Here is a 22,601-nt window from a genome sequence, read left to right as displayed (position 1 = left end):
TCAAACCAAAATTTATTCCGACACCTTCAACATTCTCTCACATTATCCCCGTTTATTCGCTACAGTTTAGAAAATGGTGTTAAAATATGACACGAGCTCAGAGTTAAACAGAACAAATTAATCTTGATAATGTCAGATAATTTTGATAGAAAGGGATGTAATGGATTACAATCAACCAATCAGCTGTTAAATTTAAGTACACAATTATATAATACCAATTTAGGTCAACCAATGACCAAGCAGTGCTTCATTTTGTTCAGTCTGTGGTGTAAAAGGTCGCATTAGCAATTAAAGAAAAAACACTTAAGCACAACATGGTCAGGTCAAAGTGTCTGAATAATTTTGGGCCCAAATTCTTATCATTTTTTTGGGTATAATATGTCACAGTTTACTTTATTTTGCTATCCTCACTTACATAAATGAACCAGTGTCCTGCACCCATAGTAAAAAATTATATCTGGTGTCTGAATAATTTTTGGTTTGACTGTATAACCCAGAGATCTGAGAAACCCTGAGAAAATCTCTTTAAACAGTTTCCCAATATTTATTCAAAGAAGTGTTTTTAAAATCATGTGCATTGGTTACACATAGAGCAATTAAGTTACATCAACAATTTCAGCAACAAAAGTCATTTTTTTCAGTGTTGCATTATATGCCCCCTCAGTCCCATTACAGACTCCTTCATCAACACCAAACCTGAAATATGTGTCTTTTAACTCATACGTCATATTAATATTATTATTATGATTCACTTTTAATCTTAAACCAGTCAATGTTGTGGGTGAAAAACAGGCTTAACAATTAGCTTCTCTGTTCGGTTTTACCATCCCAATGGTGAACAAATTGCATGATTTCCAGAGCAGACTTCCAGCAGGTCTATTAACAGATGTGACGGCTGATGAATGAGTGAGCAGAAATGAACATGACATTTAGAGAGCGGTAATAAAATGATGAGTGTGACTCAAACGTCATCTGTCTGAGCGGTATCAAAATTACGGCTCCTCTGAAAGTTTCATTTCCATCAGGAGGGGTAATGATATAACCCAGCCAACAGAGCTCTGACAAACCCGTGATCTCTTGAGGGAGAACAAGCGTACAGCTTGCGTTCTGAGTATAGTAAGATTATTAAAAGATTAGCTCTCTCTCAGATTTGTTGCAACATTCCCCATGTTATTTGTCACTTGCAGGATACAAAAAGCCTTTTGAAATATTAAGGAAGCTGGTTCAAACCTGAATCATATTCTTCACGGAGCAGAAATGGATAAAAATCCAGAAGAAACACTACAAGGACATAAAAATAGATTTTTACATGAGCTTGCCTCAACTTGCTGCCAGTTGGCCTGACAACTTACCCAGAATTTGAATAGCCATAGCCATAGCAACTTGCAATAATGCTTTATTTAAAAAAAAAAAAAAAAAAATTCACTTATAGAGAAAAATGTTAAACATAAAAATGCTAAAAATGGACTTCAAAGCAGTCTTCATATAATATTGTGCGCTATATCTGTCACGCCTATAAATCTATTTCTATAATAATAAAAAACGCAATGTGGAAGCAAAATAACTAAACATAAAAAAATAAACTTATATAGCCATGCTATCTTTGCAAGCACAGACTATTTAGTTTAATCAGTCTCTCTTTTTATAATATAATTATAAAAAGAGAATAAACAATATAGTTCTTATTCACAGTGATTATTAAAGGAAGAGATTGAAAAATTATTGCACAACCACCAAATAGGTGGCGATATTTACCAAGTATGCAAATCGGCATTAAACAAAATAATGTTAAATATATAGTAGTAATAAAGTAGTATGGCACGCTTTTTCTTAACCTGCATCCTAAATAGTATGTGACATTATTAATTTTCAATAGGCCTACTATTTAGGGCGGATAGTATGCACGTTGGTATGCAGGGATAGCTTTTTCTTCCATGGTCACTCGTCGATTCTCGTCTTGTGAGTTAACCGTGAACATACTCCCAGATGCATTTCTGGAACCAGCATACCTTGAGTGAGCAAGGTTTGGGTTAATCAACCGAGAGTTCAGGGTATGTTTCACGGTAAGATAACCTTGCTTTCTGAAATACCCCCCTGTATTAAGATACTGTCAGGGTTGTTGAAGGGAAAGGAGCGAGGACTCAAAGATGCAGATGAAATGGGTCTTTTAATGATAATAATAAAATAAAACAAGACAAAACAAAACTACCCCGAGGGGGAAAACAGACTTGACTTGGCTAAGCTTGACTTGACTGGAGCAGGGAAACATGAGGTAAAGACGACGACGATTCCGCACTGGACTGCAAACACAAGGAGATTAAATAGGGAACAAACAAAAGAGGGTAACGAGGGAAGACAGGTGGGGCAAATGAACCAATAATCAGGAAACAAGGTGGGCGGGGTTAGACAATAGACATGAGCACATGGCACAAAGAAACACTTGACAAGACATGTGCTCACACCAAACGTGACATGAACATGCAGCTAATGAAAACTCAACAGCTGCATGTTCACACAAAACTTGACAACATAAAAGCACGTAGCCAGTGAAAAACACCAACCACGTGCTACACAACATAAGACAAAACATAACATGAAAGCACACGGCCAATGTAAATATGAACCGTGTGCTACACAGAACACACACAGACAGAAGAGCACACGCTCGCTCACGTGACAAGACAGAGCGCACAAGAACGAGCGAATGCTCATTCTGTGCGCTCGAGACAAAACAAACACACGGAGCATGAATGTCCGAATCCCAACACAAAACTGAAATCCAAACTAGACCGAAGTGCTGGGATCCGAACACCACGCCCGCACACAAAACACAAGGACAGAAGAGCACGCAGCTCGAGCATGCTCAAAGCTGTGCGCTCACACAAGACAATACAGGAGTGTCAGGGCTCTGTCACAAAACCTGAATAAACTAGACCGAAGTGACAGAACCCTGACAGATGCGTTTTGGTCGATCTGATCCCATCAATGTTAAATAGGGGTGTAAACAGGGTCCAAAATGTTTTGAGCTTGTTCACTTTCAGTCACATTCGGAAAACACATGAGACCACTTGCGTTCGTAGTGTAACGCTCATGGTCAGCACGTTCGGAATTGTCATTCTGCACTAAACAATGCTTTAACTTTGGCAGTTAAGTAATGCTTTAAAGTCGGCATGAGTTTTCTTCCATATCGTCTTGTATATCTGAGTGAAATGGCTTCTCAAGCAAGAGTAAATGTAGGGCGGAACTTGTTTTTGACCAAAGGGAATTGATTGGATAATTGTGGTTTGCTATTGAGAGGTGCAGGAACGATGTCACTTTGTAGGCCAACCAGCAGTTAGCACCACACTGGTTCCCTTGACAAAAACTCAGTAGGATTTCCTCATAGACTTTTGGATTATCGCAAAAAACAAGCACTGTGTTCAACAAAAGTTTAATGAATTTTGAAGGTATATAAACTAACTACACCACGGTCCCACGACTTCAACATCACCACCACTAGCTTCCGACAACTCTTTCGGTTTTTATTTAAAAATTCAAAATGTAAAAATTATTCGAATAGTTGGCCCCACTTTATATTAGGTGGCCTTATACTATGTACTTACATGTAAGTACAATGTACTTCCTGTGTTCATATTGAGGTGGAATACGGGTAAAGTTAGGGACAGGTGTGGTGGTATGGGTAAGTTTAAGGGTAGGGCTAGGTGTAAGGGAAGTGTCAACAGTGTAATTACAAATCTAACTACATAAATTAATTACAGATGTAATTACATGCAGGTATTTTTTTTTAAATTTAAGTACAATGTAAAAACATGCATGTAGGGGAGCGCGGGGCACAACCTAACGCAGGGTTAGTTGTAACGCGCATGTTTTAACCCTTTCCACACATGCCAGAATGACAAAAATTAGTATATTTACTAGTTGCCATATCAACATTATTTCGAGAAAAATAGCGCCAAAATTAAAAAATCTCTATAAGATATTACTGAACATGTATTTAACCATAGCAAAAGTAAATTTCTTACTTAAGTTAAGTTTTCATCTGTTTTTTGTGTTTATTTAAAATAAGACAAATCCGATATTATTTTACTCTTATATCTATTATTTAACAGTTGAGATTGTTCTTTAATGCTGATCTAACCAGCAGAAGACATGAGCCACGATTTAAATCACAGTTGCGCAGACGGGGTGCGTTGTAACACTGCGTTACAATGAGCCCCTATTAGAAATATGCCATTATATTCTATACTTTTTTAAATTCTTTTGAGAAACCATGAGAAAAGGGTGAATAATGACGGAGAGTTAATGTTCAGAAATTATGAATTATTATTATGTTTTTAACTCTGCTGTATAGCTGTATTTAGCGGTGTTTGTAGTCAAACTCAAAAATGCTTATATTTTTAATGATTAAAAAATGCCATTATTTTATTTTAAAAAGTTAATAATTGTATTTTGTTGACAAAATATTTTAGTTTGTCTTGTATATTTTTTTGATTATATCAAATAACATTTTAAGCTGTCATTTGGTCATGTTACATTGTGCCCCACCACATGTTACAATGTACCCCACCTATGGGGCATGTTGTCACATTTCACTTCCATTCTTTCGGGGTAAATCAAGAAAAAAGTAAACACTGTAATACTGAAACAAAACCACATAATTGTTCTAGACATGTATGCAATTAATGTGGGAAACAATAAATACTCCTAACCCCAAGTGGATTTACACAAACTGAGAAAGTCAAAAAGCGTTAGGTTGTGCCCCGCTCTCCCCTACACAATAAGTACAATGTATCAAATGATTAATTAAAATGTTAGTACATAGTAGTTAAGGCCACCTAATATAAAGTGGGTCTGAATAGTTTATAAGAGCACAATTATAATAAGCATTACAAGGCTGTACTAGCGGATTGAGTTCACCTGTTCAGCTTGATGACGTTTAACCTCCGTAGCGCTAGTGCCTGCGTCTGTAGTCCTATTTAGCCACTTGCAAGCAACCTCCTTTTTCAAGACACGTTAACTTAAAAAAAGCAGGAGCGGGGTAATACTGGTGAATTTTGCATCGTAGAATAAAACGTGAAAGTATCTTGAGCTTGTGTTAACCACAGACCTTATTTCAGCCATTTAACCAAAAACTCATTGACTTCGGGACAATGGAACCAGAAGGGCTAAAATGCTAACTTGTTTCTGCGTTTTGGCCTACAATGTCATACCTGCACCACAACACTCTATTGCTGTGATGCTATTATTAAATATTGATTAAAGATTAAGATGGCAAACAAATAAAAAAAATAATGATGATGTGCACATTTATAATAGCTAAATTCTGCAATATTCTATAAAAAAGACCTGTCAATTTGGATTTCATAATGACTTTGAGCATCCGATTAAAAGAACTGGAGAAGCACGTAAAGATACAGACAAAAGACGTCAAATAAATAAATGAAGGAATCACTTCAGTATGTCAGAAATGAGCATGCGGTGACAGACCATGAAGCACATATGAAGTTCAGTTAATACAGGTAGGCTACTTCCAAAAATAACTGCAAATATCATAATTTTCTGCTTAAATCTAAGTTTGTTCGGGAGAGACAGGGCGCTTTCAGTTTTGTACGTAGCACTGAAGGACACACGTGGCAGAATTAGTTTATCACACATTTTGTTCAGATCTGTAACCCTAAGAGCCACAGTGATATTTGCTAGCAAGCACTACTAATTAGAACTGACAGGAGATACAAAGACTTCCATTAGATGCCAGTTTATTAGGTAAAGCATCTCTATTTTGTGTGGGTGAATTGCAGAATGTACATGAAACAGACCGTGAAACAGATGCTTGCACTTAGCATGGAGACCTACCAAACCATCTGTTCAACAGGCCTGACAACAACTTTTTCCACTTTTGCTGAAATACTGGCCTCTGGTGGTTTACATTTGCCACGTGTAGTCTGTCGCTGTGTAATATGAAGAACAGGATTTTTGCATTTTTTAAATTGTGCAATCTGAAACCTGATTGGGATTATTCTGTCTGGATTTTCTTATTTGATCTAATTTAACTCTGTTTCCCAGGAATAGTTTATTGTTTTTGGGAAAAGTAATTGTTGCAGTACCTAACCTCTCCACATGGGAGTGACATAACACTGATAATCAAATATGAATTTAATGCAGGGGTTATGATCATCCCCGTATAAACAACCAACTAATACTCATTCAAATTAATATTATAAGTCTAAAATTAGTTTGTTATATTATTATACATTTTGTTCTACTCACTGTAGTATTGTTATATGTATTTATTTTGTTTATTTAATTTTAGTCTAATTTTTAGTTATATATATTTATATAGATTTTTTAAATCTATTTTTTTAATCTAATATATTTAATAGATTAATTACTAACTACTATAGTTACTTTAATCACATTATTTGTTTAAGTATTTATTTAGATCTAATGTATTATTCTAATTTATTATTATTATTATTATTATTATTATTATTATTATTATTATTATTATTATTATTACTACAACAGTTTTTCTCTAGCCTTTTCCACAGACCCCCTGTCTCTCCCTTGTGGCCCCCTGGGGGTCCCCGGACCTCAGTTTGAAAACCCCTGCTCTAATGTACATTGTGAAATCTTACGCTTTGCTTTTGCTTTGTTATTAACTAAAACTATTTTAAAAATGTTTTGTTAATTCGAAAAAGCTGAAATATAGGCTGAATATTAGATGGAAAACTTAAAAAATAAATTAAACAAAACAATTTAAAACAACAACAACAACAACAAAAACCTAATAAAAATGACAAAAACACAACAAATGACCAAAATTAAACTAAACTTAGATTAGTACTGAAAAAAATATAAACATAAAACCTTGTTCAGAATATAATAATATGTAATAAAAATATTATAATAGTATACATATAATACTAAAATAGGTCTAACACTTGCAAATTACGGTAAACTTGATTTTGGAAATGACGGTATAACTCTTTTTCAATTGATATTCAGCCACTTCCCTTGAGCTCAAGTTGGCTTAGAATTAGTGTAATTAGTTGTAAAGATGTTTTGGATGGAAAATCTCCATAATGATGCAATAAGAAACAATTAGTTTGAATTAATTGCACTATATGATCATCAGAGTGAATCTCTGCTTTTTATTTACACGTAGAATCTGCAATGTGACAGACATTAATAACAGCAAACATGGTTTAGTGTTTGTGTTTAAATGGCACTGTCAGAATAAATGCTCAACGACTGTAATATGCTGTGCATCATAATGGCTCCTGGAGTGCGCTTGCTCTTGTAAATCTTGAAATCAGATCTCTAGAGACTTCAGTTCACGGCTGATGGCATTACCATCACTAAAAGCAGATTAATAGTCGGTGCAATTGACAAGTTGTGACGCAAGTTGCTTACAGAGCCACTTTACACCCCGTTATCTATCACCAGGTCTAAAGCCTGACTGCATATCACAATAAGCTGCTAACAGCCCCTTAAATATGACCTTATCCCATCACATCATCCTCTGATTTGGAGACAACTTCATACGCTCGGCAGTTACTCATAATGTCACTCAGAGAGACTAGTGTCAAGATAATATGAGTAGTGCAAGAACAGTGGCACTTTTTATCAGAGCGTCACCCAAGGCCGGCTCCGACATGTTTGGCAATTGCATCCATGGCGTGCAACGCTTCTTGGCAGCCGCCCAACAACGGAGACGCTCCAGCTACTCTGTTGATACCCAATCAGCCGCTTACGCAAGCCTCTGTGAAGTCATAACAGAGGGGCGGAGTTACCTGACTCTCAGGTCAAAATGCACATTGAGTTTTCTCTTTCAGTCTGCCCTGAATTTAGCACAGGAGGACATTTGATTGCTGCCAGTTGCTGCTAAGTTCCCTTGTGGAAAATGTTTAGCATTAAAGTACTTAAAATAAAATATATAAATACAGTGGTGGCCAAAATGAATTGAACACCTGACAGATCTGAAAAATATTTACCTTTTTTTTGCCTCCAAAACATGATTTAATTTAATAATGTTCATGAAACATGCAGATGGTTGCTCTGACCAAATATCAGATGAAGTGACTTTTTTTATCCACTTTTAACTTTAATATTTGGTATGTCCACCTTTTGCAGCAATTACAGCAGCACATCTCTCTGGCACAGTATCAATACATTTCCTCTGAAAACTTCAACACTAATGTTATCCCATGCCTTCTGCAACTTTCCTTGTACAATCAATCTGTTCAGTTTATTTTCCAACTCGCCCCAAATGTGCTCGATGGGGTTGAGGTCTGGACTTTGAGGGGGCCAGTCCATAATTTTCAATGTTCCAGCAGATTCCTTCCGTCGCAGGTAGTTCCGGCAAGAGTTAGTTAGAAGAATGTTTTGGTTCATTGTCCTCTTGGAAAATAAATCCAGGTCCAATAAGACGACTCCCAGATGCCAAGTGTTCTAATAATTTAGGCCACCACTGTATATAGATATGTTTATTTTATATTAAATGCATCTTCAGAATGTTTTTTGACCCACATGAGCAGGTACTTTTTTAAAAATACTTTTTTTTCTTCTTCATTAAAATCAAAGATGTTCATCAATGATTGTATATTAAGAGCAGGGACACGTTTGTGTGCGTTTTGTTTTGTGATTTAACAAGAAAGAATAGAGTCTCTCTATCCACAATGGCATTAAGCGATAGATTGACGCGCTCGTCTGTGTGTGAAGACTGTGCACGAGACCGTGCAAACCAGACTAAAATGTAACTTTGAAACCTTTTTGTCATCCTAAAAACAACATACAGAGCGCTGCATAACAAAGTGCAGCAGAACAGTGCAAGAATTTCAAATATTGGCGGGGACAATTTGGCCATTTCTAATTATTGGGGGGGACTTGACCCTCCCCCCAATGTCTATGGTGGTTACGGCCCTGCTTTAAAGGGATAGTTTACCCCAAAATGAAGTTGACAGCACCCATTGACTTCCATAGGAATAAAAAATACTATGGTACTAAAATAATACTAAAAAATACTAGACAATGGGTGCCGTCAACTAGCCTGTCTACGCTCTCCTACGTACCTCTGCACAATTTTCATTTTCCTCCGTACTCTGTCTGGGATTGCGGTATATTCTCTGGTTTTCTCCGGTCAAATTTTAAAGAGCACCTATCATGGAATTTTGAAATGTACCTTTCATGTAGTGTGTAACATAGATCTAAGTGAACAAAAACATCCTGCATAGTTTGAAATATGACAGTGCACCGTATATATAGTTATTTTCTTTCAAAAGTAAGAGTCGACTCTGAGTCATTTTTAAGAATGTTAGAAGACCGAAGCTTTTTCTCTGACTAAATGACGTCAACTTGTCAAGTTATTTGAATACGATACGCCCACTTATTGCGCTCCAAGACGCCAGTGAAAACTAGAAAATATCATGGCGACGAGACCCTGTGTTCCGAAGTGCCACTCAAAAGCAAACTTTTTTCATCTGCCCAAGGATGAGCATTTGAAGACTAAGTGGCTTGAAGACAAACCATACATCGTCGCGATTGAGTGTTTATTAGTCGTCAAATGTATGTTTCGCGATCTCAGGAAGCTTTTATTATGGACTTCTATTATGGCACATGGTATCTTCTTCGTCTGTCTGTACATGGACTAACTGTTACATGTGCACAGAGCGCCCTCCGGCTGCCAGTATGAATTGAAAACAACACATAAGAGACTCAATCGCTCATGATTAGGCTATATCTGCGCATTTTGAGGAAGTATTGAATAAAAAATACTCCTCTGTTTAGTAATTTGACACAGACATATGAGAATCTATCAATATGTCTCCTCATCTGCACACTTTTGAACTAAAAGCCCTGAGGGATGTTGATTTGTCGCGAGTCTTCGTGAGGAGAATAGAGGAGTTTTTTATGAATGAGATCAGCTGAGGCTCATATTACAATCAAAAGGTACCGACGCGGTTTTCATATTCATAACTCCTGACACATATTAACAAATTACTGTCACTATAAGACTTTGATGGGCGTTCCGTTTCCGAAAATATCTGCACAGACTATACCAATCACAACTGACTGGGTCATCGGACCAATCACTGCAGATTAGCGTCACGTAAAGGCGGAGTTTTGAAAAGTGAATCACTAAAGGAATCATTTGAGAATCGCTGTCAAAACAGGTAAAAATAAATGCATATTATAAGAAAACTAAAGTCTTTTTTGTCATTGCATGCATGCAAAACTGTTGTTGGGGACTTCTAAAACAATATTTGGAACATTTTAAATGCCATGATAGGTGCTCTTTCACCGGTCCAATCAGTTAGCGATTGGTTATGGCAGATCCAGAGTGGCTCTGGGGCTGGGCAGATCCAATTGTTTTAACGCTTGTCAATGGAGAGTGGCCAGACTCTCTGTACAAATAAAATGTTCGAGAGTCTGGTAGGACCAGGCTAGCCGTCAACTGTCTGGTTATCAACATTCTTTAAAATGTCTTTGTTTGTGTTCAAAAGAAAAAAGAAACTCATACCAGTTTAGAACAACTTGAGTAATTGATGACAACATTTTCATTTGGTTTGAGATAACTATCCCTTTAATATAATTTCTATTGAAACTTGTATGTCATTTCTGTAAATAATTTTTAAATTGCAATTGAGTACATTTAAAATGTTAACTTTAAATGTTATTTTGAATCACACACTACAATTAAAATTACAATCATGGACTTTACATGTGTTAGTCAACACAACAAAATAAGTTTTAACTTTTAAAGTTTTTTTTTTGAAGTGTACTTAAAGGTGCACTATGTAAAATGTTTTGAGTAAAATATCCAAAAACCACTAGGACAGTGTTATATATTTTGTTCAGTTGAGTACTTAGAATATCCCAAATGTTTCCAACTATTTGTAAATTGTGAGAAATTGCTATTTTAACCAAGGAACCGGGAGGTGTAAGGGAGCCTGTCAATTGCGTCATATCTGCGTTGTATTTTGCAGAAACGCTTTACTCTTACTGCAGTGTGAACAAGTGTCATAGCAGCCGCAGTAACGTCATAACATTATTTTCAACACACTCAGATGTGTCTGATATGATAAACAGAGCTGCGTTACATCATATTCATGACTGGAAAACCGGAAGTGGCGCCGGCGACTGTGTCATAATAAAAGTCCTCTTCTCATTAAAGGGTTAGTTCACCCAAAAATGAAAATTCTGTCATTAATTACTCACCCTCATGTCGTTCGACACCCGTAAGACCTCCGTTCATATTCGGAACACAAATGAAGATATTTTTGTTGAAAGCTGATGGCTGAGAAAGGCCTCCATTGGCATTCAGTACATTAATACTCCCAAGACCCATAAAAGGCACTTAAAACGTCATTACAAAGTCCATCTCACCACAGTGGCTCTACAATAATTTTACGATGCGACGACAATAGTTTTTGTGCGCAAAAAAAAATCAAAATAACACCTTTATCCAATTTGTTCTTGTCTTCCGTGTGTGCCTCCACGACGCATGCGCGAGAATATGACGCAGATCCGGCGCTCGGACAGAGGACCCAGAAGGGATTTGTTTACAAGCAGAGGAAGATGCGCGTGTCTAAGCTGTTGGATTCTACATTGATCGTGCTTTAGGTCTCGGCGTAGTTCTCAAAATGGGGCTTAAGTGTGCATTTCATGGATTCCCGAACGCTGGCGCTACGTCATATTCTCGCGCATGCGTCGTGGAGGCACACACAGAAGACAATAATAAATTGGATAAAGGTGTTATTTTGATTTTTTTTGCGCACAAAAACTATTGTCGTCGCATCGTAAAATTATTGTAGAGCCACTGTGGTGAGATGGACTTTGTAACAACGTTTTAAGTTTCTTTTATGGGTCTTGTGAGTGTGAATGTACTGAATGCCAATGGAGGCCTATCTGAAGCCTTTCTCAGCCATCAGCTTTCAACAAAAATATCTTCATTTGTGTTCCGAATATGAACGGAGGTCTTACGGGTGTCGAACGACATGAGGGTGAGTAATTAATGACAGAATTTTCATTTTTGGGTGAACTAATCCTTTAACAATCGCTCCAGTGGCCTTGCTCAGCTCCCACAACACTCGGTGCTGCTCTGCTTCATACTACAGTAAAGTTATTAAACGCATCCATGAACATGAGTCCTATCCCGAATCTTTTCCACCGGCTGTGAGGTGAAGACCACATGTCCCAAGATTCTGCGCTCAAACATGGCGTCATCAAACTACGCCCTTGTTTTGAACAGGCGACCTCAAATGGACGGAAAAGTTACAAAGTGCACCTTTAAATGTGTTAAGAAAGTGTAGGCTACTCTCTTTAAGTACACTTTAAGTAGTAAAGTGATAGTTCACCCCAAAATTTCTGCCATCATTCACTCACCCTCAAGTTGTTCCAAACCTGTATGAATTGCTTTCTTCTGCTGAGCACAAAATAAAATAAAAATATTTCCTACTATGGGGCTCATCAACTACTTGGTTATTCTTCAAAATATATTCTATTGTGTTGAGCAGAAGAAATAAATTCAAACAGGTTTGGAAGAACTTGAGGGTGAGTAAATGATGATAGCATTTACATTTTTAGGTAAACTATCCCTTTAAGTGGCCTTTTATTTAATCAATATATTATCTGCAAGTGCAGTTTTTAGTATACTAGATTTAAAGTACACTACAATTAAGCCCACTTCTTTTTTAAGTACATTTAGAGATTTCTGATGATTTGGATATTGAAAAAGAAGGAATAAAATGCAATGCGCTTTGCTGCAATTTTGCTTCATACTAAAGTCATGCATTTAGAGAGATGTTTTTCACAGAATGCACCACAAATGTAAATAAGAGAGTAATCTTTATTCAATTTTGTTCACACACTTAACATGTACATATTTACACGTTCATTTCTACAATGAATTTTAACCGTTAAACCCTCATGGTCAAGCCTTGGGGTTTGTGTCACAAATACATAATTCACAGTGCAATATGAACTCTGTGCACACGTGTCAGCTTTCCCCATGTGCTGCATGCTTGAGACAGACATTTTGCATACCCTCCAGCCTTTGCTTATAAAGGGCCTTTCAGAAGTCATAGACGTCGCATATCTCCATTATGCTTGGATTCAGAGGTAACATGCGTCCCCCAACACGAGGGAAGCAGAAAACAGACCTTTATAGGACACTCTACCCTTACAGTAGTGCTATTGTAGAACTGTTCTCTTTACTTTAAAGTGAGAGTAAAGATACGCACACATAGTCATACTGAGGTTCGTAGCCCTTTCCTCTTCATTACACCAACGCCCAGCTGTTGAGTCATCTTATATCTTACCCACAGTATGAACTGGCCTGCCATACTGAAGTCTCATGCTTTCATGAGGATCCCTTTGATTCAAGTAAGGAAACTGTGACTAGAAGGACTAGAGAGGTCGGGTACAGCAGGATGAATGAACACTTTGTATCTGTCTGTAACTGTTTGTATCTGTCCTGAGACTCATCCTGAACATTCACTGGAAATTCACTGAATTTAAGAATCTGTATGACACAGAGATTTAAGGGTCAATAACTGACATTTAACGTTTGAACGGCCCTTCCGTACAGTTCTGAGAGATGTATAGGTTAGGTTAACTTATGGCATATAAGAGAAAGTGCCACCTAAAATAAAATGGAGAAATCAGTTATCAATTTGAATTAACTAAATAAACCACTTTTCAAATATAGACATATTATCTACCATTTTTTTTAAATGTTATTATTAATAAAATAATGTTTTATTTTGAATGAAAGTTGTATTTTGCTTAATCATTGGCCAGTTGCTTTTCTTAAACTATTTGTTTAATCCATTTTTCAGTCAAAATATCATCGGACAGTGCATTCATGGGAGCAACCAATTCATTTTCAAATGAATTTTAAGACACACCCCTTTGATGTATAATGGCTGCCAATGGGAAGAGAAAAATATATAAAAAATAAAGCTATTTGTTATTATTTTTTAAATATCTTTTAAACTTTTGTATTTTAAAGCAATTTATTAATTTATAATTATTTTTTTGTATTTTTCTAAACATGAATTAAATAAATTATTAATTAAATAAATACAAATGAATACATTGATAATAGTTTCTTGGTTATATTTTTAAGTGGCACTTTTAGTCCTCCATATGCATGTGAATTTCCATTCTCCTTCTATCAAAGCAGACATGTACCTTTGGTGCAATGGGTGAGTCAACCTGCACGGTTCGTTTTTGACAGTATAAAGAGTGAAGCCACAGGTCTGGCCCATAGGCCGAGGTTAGTCACCATGCTGACATTCTCACTTCTCACATTCTCTTATTATCACATGACCCATAATGCCCAGTCTCATTCACGTCATACAGCACAATAATGGTTCACTAGCACCAAACGACTTCAAAATACAATGTCCTTAAAGCTGACAGATGATACAGTACTTTGAGTGAGTGTATACTTCTGAATCTATTACAAAATCTGTATAAGAAACCAAACAATTAAAAAAACCACAGAGATAACGAACGGTTTTGGTCCATATTCAAGCTATATTGGTTTCCTCAGGAGAAAAGATCCTCACCCTGCTCCATTTCTATCTGGGGCACTGTCTGTTCTCTGAGGTTAACTTCCTGTTCTGCATTTCCTGTGTCCAGCGTTTTGCCATGGAACCATGGGTGAATGAGGACCTCTGCGGTGGTCAGTCTCTCGCCGGGGTCCTTTCTGAGCAGACTGCGAAGGAGGCAGCGCGCCTTTAAAGACAGTCCATCGGGAAGGCAATATGTGCCCCGTCGAATCTTAGAGAACAGGGTTGCGGGGTCCGGGTCGTGGAAAGGGTAGCGGCCCACCAAAATTGTGTACAGCATGACGCCGAGGCTCCACGCGTCCGCCTGCTTGCCTGAGTAACACCCGCCGCCGTTCAAAATCTCAGGGCTCACGTACGCAGGGCAGCCGTGCGTGTCGAACATCGAGTCGTCCTCCCCACACAGAATATGGCAGTCCTCCAGACCCTCTAATTTCAAATGGGTCCTAAAACAAACACATAATGGTTAGTGCAATCACATAAGAGTTATTATGTTGTGGCTGTGAAGAATATCAAACGATATCCATTCAGAATCGGCAACATTTGACCAATGATCAAGTCAACTCTACAGATGTTCTTCACTGATTTTGGTGTGAAATTTTGCAGAATAGGCTGCAAGTTCTAAGTTGGTGTTAAAGTGGTGTGACACTTTATGTGATGGTCTTGAGTAGAACTGTATCAATGCAATCTGTCCTGACCTGTAAAAATGAATCGCATGTAATTTGCATGCTCCTGATCACACGTGTTATACTACTGTATAATTCAGGGATTTTCAGATGGGAATTCAGGAACCCTCAGGAAGCTGCAAAGGGGTGCTAGGGGGTCTATGAAAAATAAATGGGGGTATATACACCGATCAGGCACAACATTATGACAGGTGAAGTGAATAACACTGATTATCGCTTCATCAAAGCACCTGTGGGTGGGATATATTAGGCAGCAAGTGAACATTTTGTCCTCAAAGTTGATGTGTTAGAAGCAGGACAAATGGGCAAGCGTAAGGATTTGAGCGAGTTGGACAAGGGCCAAATTGTGATGGCTAGACGACTGGGTCAGAGCATCTCCAAAACTGCAGCTCTTATGGGGTGTTCCCGGTCTGCAGTGGTCAGTATCTATCAAAAGTGAAGTCAAGGCTCATTGATGCACGTGGGGAGCGAAGGCTGGTCCGTGTGGTCCGATCAAACCGACAAGCTACTGTAGCTCAAATTGCTGAAGAAGTTAATGCTGGTTCTGATAGAAAGGTGTCAGAATACACAGTGCATCGCAGTTTGTTGCATATGGGGCTGCATTTTCCACCGCCGAAAGCGCCAACAGTGGGCACGTGAGCATCAGAACTGGACCACAGAGCAATGGAAGAAGGCGGCCTGGTCTGATGAATCAGACAACGAGTTTGAGGAGTTGACTTGGCCTCCAGATCTCAATCCAATCGAGCATCTGTGGGATGTGCTGAACAAACAAGTCCGATCCATGGAGGCCCCACCTCGCAACTTACAGGATTTAAAGGATTTGCTGCTAACACCTCGGTGCCAGATACCACAGCACACCTTCAGGGGTCTACTGGAGTCCATGCCTTGACGGGTCAGGGCTGTTTTGGCAGCAAAAGGGGGACCAACACAATATAAAGGTGGTCATAATGTTATGCCTGATCGGTGTGTGTATATATATATATATATATAGTACCATTCAAATGTTTGGGGTGGGTACCATTTTTTTTTTTGCTTTTGAAAAGTCTCTTTATTGGATCAAAAATACAGTAAAAAAACAGTAATATTGTGAGAAACATTTCTTCTAATTATCAATGTTGAAAACACTTGTGCTTCTTAATATTTCTGTAGATACCGTGATACACTTTTTTCCAGAATTATTTGATGAATTATTTATTTGAAATAGAAATCATAACAATATAAATATCTTTACTGTGACTTTTGATCAATTTAATGGATCACCGCTGGATAAAACTTGTCTTAAACTCTTAACAATAGCTGAAGGCATAATCAAATTAGTCAAAATATTACACAAGGGGTGGAGTGTGTGTATAATTCTGACAGGTGATCCGGTTCTGTGGAAATCTAGGTAATTTTCTGCTGAGCTCCGTGGGCAGATTCCATGTAGGCCCACCGATGATAGATGTATTATCTTAAATAAATTTGCTCTTCCATTGCTAAACAAAGTGATGTATTGAAGCCTTCCTTTATTGTGCATCAAGCTGAAATAACTCCCCGTCTCTTTTGTTGAGCTCACAGATTGCAGTGCATGTAAATCACGGAAAAGACAGCCGCTCTAAGTGCTCTGACCCTCAAACAGGCGCTACTACAACAAATAAAGGACGTGGCCTCGTCTAATTACGACCTTCGTTTAAACAAAAGCACGTATGAGAGTTTCCACAATGCACGCACATAAAATAAACACACTTCCTCTCTCTGAAGCGCTCCGTAATGTATTCTTGTAAACTGCTGGGCTAAGTTTAGCTCAATTTCCAATAGGAAACAAATCCCCTACTACTCTAGGAATATCCCTGTGGACATTAACAGGAGAGCTGATGACCCGTGAGTCTGTGGTATCCCTGTCAGTAAAACATGAGCTGCTCTGCATGCTATTGCGTTTCATCACTGGCTATCAGCCTCGGTTTAGGGGGTTTGTAGATGACACAACAGCATTCTGCCAGAGAGGTGGAGAGAATGAGTCATAGTCCTGTGTCTCTGTGTGTGTGTGTGTGTGTGTGTGACAGACAGAGAGACTGAGGACAAATGAGTGCACTGCGCTGTGCTGCAGGTCTACTGTGTTCTCTTTCTGCACCTGTGCCGTACGCTCATGGCATCTGGCAGTGCCTTATTACCCACCAACAGCACTGTTACATCAGTGACGCACAAACGGCCCCTGCCCAGCCAGCCTGTGCGTGCGTGCGTGTGTTTCACAATCTAACTACAGACGCATTCCAGGTCAGTGAGCGTCTTTGTGTATGCGATCACACGCTGTATCTCTGTGTTATCGCAGTTTCGACCTTTTTGCTGCTTATCCATCACTCATCATTACCGCATTTCGCAAAAGCCATTCCAGCTCTGGAAATTGCATTCGTCCTGCGGAAAGATACAGCGTAAGAACAGCAGGTTTGCATAACCTGTCACTACGCTGATTGGTGCCAAACAAAGTGAAAGAAAAATGTTTCTTTGCGCTTTTGGTCGCACCAAATGTCAGCATGCCCTGTTTACGTCTGCGCTAGACGCGTCTGCCAGGCCAGACCGCCAGTCTGCTAGTGTCGCAATGGTCACAGCCGGCGCTCCTCACCTACGAGCGATGCCGTATTCAGGAGTGGAGCATGGAGTGTGTGGGTATGATCCTGAATGGCGAGTTTCCCCTCTGTATGCATTGCTATGACTCATCTTGCTGCACCCGTTGGCTGCTATGAGAGAAGGGCGACTACGTCCTCTTACACTTACTTGTCTACTTCCATTCACTCAAATGAAAACCGATGCCCAGAGGTCAGGCGTAAAATGTGGCCCCAGAAATAGCAAATCTACTGTATGTACTGAGGGATGTGAAAAACAACACATTTGCTAAATCAGCTAGTCGGTGGGTTGCTTGACAGACTAGTTGACTAACTGGTTTTAAGGAACCCCTGTATAATTAGGTGAGATTTGAGTTCACTCAACCCCAAACGGATGCGTTACTTAGGAGGCATTTAAAAATACACATAGATGTAGCGTAGCAGAATGCAGGAATCCCAAGATGGAATTGACACACCATCTTAAAAGCATAACTTTTCCAATGAATGTGAGTTTACTGTGCAAAACCGTCAAACAGCAAAAGCGCAGCATGCTAATTAAAGCATCTCTGTTAAAATATAAAAAAGTCATATTTTATGTATAAATGTTTTACATTTATTTTTTATTTTTATTCATTTTCAAATGTTTTATTAAAATATATATTATAAATAAATAATATTTAACTAAATATATATAAAAAGTAATTTTTTATATATAAAACTTTCAATTTACATTTTTATAAATAATATTTGTATATAGAAATATATAAAAGATTTAATTAAAATATATAAAAATAAATTAAAATATATATTTATTTGTTTTTTCTGTAATATTTATATCAAATATGTAGTAAAATAAGATGTTATATATATATATATATATATATATATATATATATATATATATATATATATATATATATATATATATATATATATATACAGTAATATTTTATATAAAAGGTATAATAAAAAAAATATATATGTAAAAAAAAATATATATATATATATATATACGGTATATAGGTTAGCCAGCTCCAGTATGTTCCCTTCACTGGGGACCACGGATGAAATCGTTTGAATTTAGGCCATTTGCTTTTTATATACAATTCACTTGCGTGAATTCAGAGGACTCTCGTTTTCTACAGAAAAATCTCTGACACAGGTCAAGTGGTCTTATTACCAGTCGTTCCTCTTACAGAGAAACATGAGTAAGTGAGTGTTAATAGGTTTGTTCCCATTGAATCTTTAGGGAAGCAGCACCAATCACCTGCGATGTGTCACATAGCTGTGAGGAAGCGAAAACTGAATGAAAGTAGAACTGACACTATTCACCCAGTATAGCGCTGCTGGTGTCACAGCATTGATTCATGAGGTACAGTACTGCACCTGGCTTGCCCCAGAAAACTGCTACTTTCACACACACACTCACACTCACAAACTGTAACTCTCACCTTTTCTCGTCTGAGAACACAAACTTGCGAAGCTTGAGGTCTCCCAAAACGATGCCAACCTGGTGGCAGTGGTTGACTGCAGACACCACCTGGTAGAAAAGCTTGGAAGCCAGGTCTTCAGGAAGCCTCTTGCTGCTCTTTACAAAGGTGTGCATGTCGCCAAAATCCTTCTCCTGGAATACATAGGCTTTGCACTCCCCAAGAACTATGTCTTTGATCTGTGCAATGTTCTTGTGACTTGACAGCATGCTGTAGGCTCTTATTTTCTCCTGATATTGGCCCATATCAAACACCTGCAGATGGCAAAAAAAAAAAGCGTTCAGTAGTATCATAAGACATTTTACAATTGTGACCTTTCAGTCAGTTCACTAGAGGTGATACTGCAGGATCAAACACAAACATGCTATAAAAAGGAGAGTGTCTTGTGAAATTTGTGGCAGCAATAATCTTGCGCGTTCTTTTTGAGTGTCATGTCAGCCCCATATGTCTGACTCAGATGCTGGTGCGTTTGCAAATACTTGATAACGATCCACAAGACATATCATAAATCTGATGGCATCCATGTAGCTTGCACAGAGATTCTAAAATCCCTTCCCCCAATTAAAGTGTAAAATGATTTATGCTTCAACATTTTTAATGTATACAAAATTTGCATATGTATTTTAAAGAGTGCATCTTTTCTGTTTTGCTTATAATAATAATGACAATAGGTGACTATATTTATATTTTTGGTTATGTATTATTATTGAAACGTTTAAATAAATGTGTTAATTGACAAGAGTGGATCATACATATATGGGTCATGTACATTATAGTATGCAGTGGTTTACCTTGCAGACCAGTTCCTCTCCTGTGTCCATGTCTAAAGCGCTGTGCACACCCGGTCGGTCGGTCAGGGGCACTAGCAGGAACTGGCCGATGCGAGCGGGACCCTGATGGGCTGAGGTGACGCTCAGAGGCGCTCCGCTCACCGGAGATCCCGGTGAGGAACCCAGAAGACCTGCATCAGCCGAAGACTCGCTGAGCCGCGGACATCTGGTCACGGGCTCGTCTGTGTCAAAGCGCTTGTGTCCGTGTCTTCCCGGTACCGGATTATGAATCCACTGCACACTCATCCTTACAGAGTACAGTAGGCTACAGTACTAGTCGAAACTGATATTAGTTACCGGACTGATCCGACAGATTTCACGAAAGCATATTCCAGAAAAGGATTTGTGGACTGAGCTGCAAAAGGAAAAAAAATACCCTTTTAGCCACTCGTTAATTAATGGGAAATGCAAAAAAAAGGTGTTTGTATAGGTTTGCAGTTTCGCTTCTCCATTGTTTTTCAGTTTTTTGCATTAGTCCGCTGAAGCTTTTTGGACAACATTGAAGCCCAAGAGAGGAGAGATAGCCTACTGTATGAAGCAGCTGTGAGGTGTGAAATATTCCCGGTGTAGATCTGATTCTGAGCCCGAGAGAAGGGCTGTCTGACTCACTCAACTACTGATGCTGTTTTCTGAGCTCTACTTTCAGCTGATGTCCGATTCGAACGAGTCGGTTCTTTTTAATGATCCATTTGAATCGATTCGCAAGATTCTTTTAATCGGGTCGGATCGAAAACACAGCGATAACATCAACACTGAACTAAAATGTGTTTCACTACATACATAACGCATACAATGTCGCGCATATATAGCCTACTTGAGCGGACACCTTTGAGTGATGTGTCAAAAGAAGCACTGAATCGTTTTTATTCAATTAGTTTGTCCGAACGAAACGATTCGTTAAAATGAATCGGACTTCTCAATGCTGGAACTCCGCCCGGTTCAGACTCTCTCTAGTGACACATTCATTGCAGTCTCGACGATTGAGCAATAGCCACATGCCATTCACCTTCCAGATGAATAGTAAAGCGCTAGTTTAATCAATTTTCCTTTCCCTCAGCAGTCAAAGCTGCATGCAAAGCGTTTTAAGTATCACTTATGCAAAACTGATGCCGTTGTGTTCTTTCCAAATGTTTACAATTTACTCCAAATGTCTGGCATTGTGAAATCCAAGGAAGTTGCATTCATATTTTTCATTCTTCATCAAAACACATGGCTAGGCAATAATTAACTTATTTCGACATTCAGAGCCCAGGAGGTTACGTTGTGCTCATTATAGTGCACTGCCCTTTTCATGTGTTTATTTTCTTACCAGCATGTTTAAAATTATATCATATTTCTGAAAATAGTCAACCATTATGACATATTTATCATGCTTATCTAAAAAAAAAAAACAGGTCTGAGGAATCGGTGGGTTTGTAGGTACTCTATATTTGCAGTTCATATTTGTTAATGTGCTGATGAGTCATCGCCATAAAGAGAAAGACAGGGGAGTGGTGGTGGTGCCCTTTGTAGAATAACTATAGATCGTTGTAAGAAAGAGATATTTGTTTAATTTAAACAGAAGGGGGAATGCACAAAGAGCAGGAAAGCATGTCTATGACGCACAAAATAAATTTGTCTCTCTACCATGTCATTTGGCATATTAGCATACCTCTGCAAATAGTTTACTAGCCTTCAGGGTACACAAGACTGCGACTCCCACATTGTGTTTGAAGCATCAGTTGTGTGACAAAATCAAATCTGATGTAGTACATAATCGGCTGCATATGGTTGTATGTCCCACACAGACTATTGAGTAAGTCATATTGAAACCTTTGTCCCCGTTGCATGTGACCGCTCTTAATTTGGAAGGGTGTAATTGAACGAGCACCTGTTTCACCAGACAGAAAAAGAGAGCCCTGTTTAGAATAGACTCACTCAAGGGAATGTGGACTGTTTTTGATGCTTAAAATACCAGTGTTAATGAGAAAGGTAAATGAGTGTTTTGTGGGCTAATGATCAAAGTCTAAAATAAAAGACAAATACAAGCACTCAGAGGTGATGCAGTGTTATATCACTATTTTGGGTTCATGCGGTTCCCAAAAAAGAAGTGTGGAATATTTCAGTATATGCATTGTTCCTTGTCCTGGTTGCCTGTATTCGTGACAGTATAATAGATGGTTCGGCTGCGGCCTGCAGGTTTGGAGTTCAAACCTGGTCGGATTGAGGATTTAACTTTAAAGTCGTATTATTTTTAGCGATCGTGTTTTCTTTGACTGTAAAATATCTCTCTGATGACTCAGTATCTGATGTGTGCATTTGTCATGCTGTTAAGCAGGAACAGAACAGGTTTTCTGCGCTTCCTCTCCCTTCCGAGTAAAACACCCTAGTCTCCATGGGAAATATCTACTTCTTCTTTGTTGTGACATAAACAGGTGTCACTGAGACCACACTGGACGGTATT

At 38.3% G+C, this 22,601-nt stretch overlaps 1 protein-coding gene across 1 annotated transcript; it reads right to left on the bottom strand.

Annotated features, from left to right (window-relative positions):
* Positions 1-14,101: 14,101 nt before the first annotated feature.
* On the bottom strand, positions 14,102-20,796 carry trib1 (tribbles pseudokinase 1). The gene is made up of 3 exons (XM_079829337.1): positions 20,120-20,796; positions 19,290-19,582; positions 14,102-15,019 (listed from the first exon to the last, which is right to left on the bottom strand). The coding sequence occupies exons 1-3, from the start codon at positions 20,402-20,404 to the stop codon at positions 14,554-14,556; spliced, it is 1,044 nt and encodes a 347-aa protein (XP_079685463.1). The 5' UTR covers positions 20,405-20,796; the 3' UTR covers positions 14,102-14,553.
* Between the last annotated feature and the right edge of the window lie 1,805 nt (positions 20,797-22,601).

The sequence above is a fragment of the Gobio gobio genome, assembly GCF_949357685.1.
Source record: "Gobio gobio genome assembly, chromosome: 11".
NCBI lineage: Eukaryota > Metazoa > Chordata > Actinopteri > Cypriniformes > Gobionidae > Gobio > Gobio gobio.
Note: the sequence above shows the minus strand (reverse complement) of the source record. Positions and strands in the feature narration are given on the sequence as shown.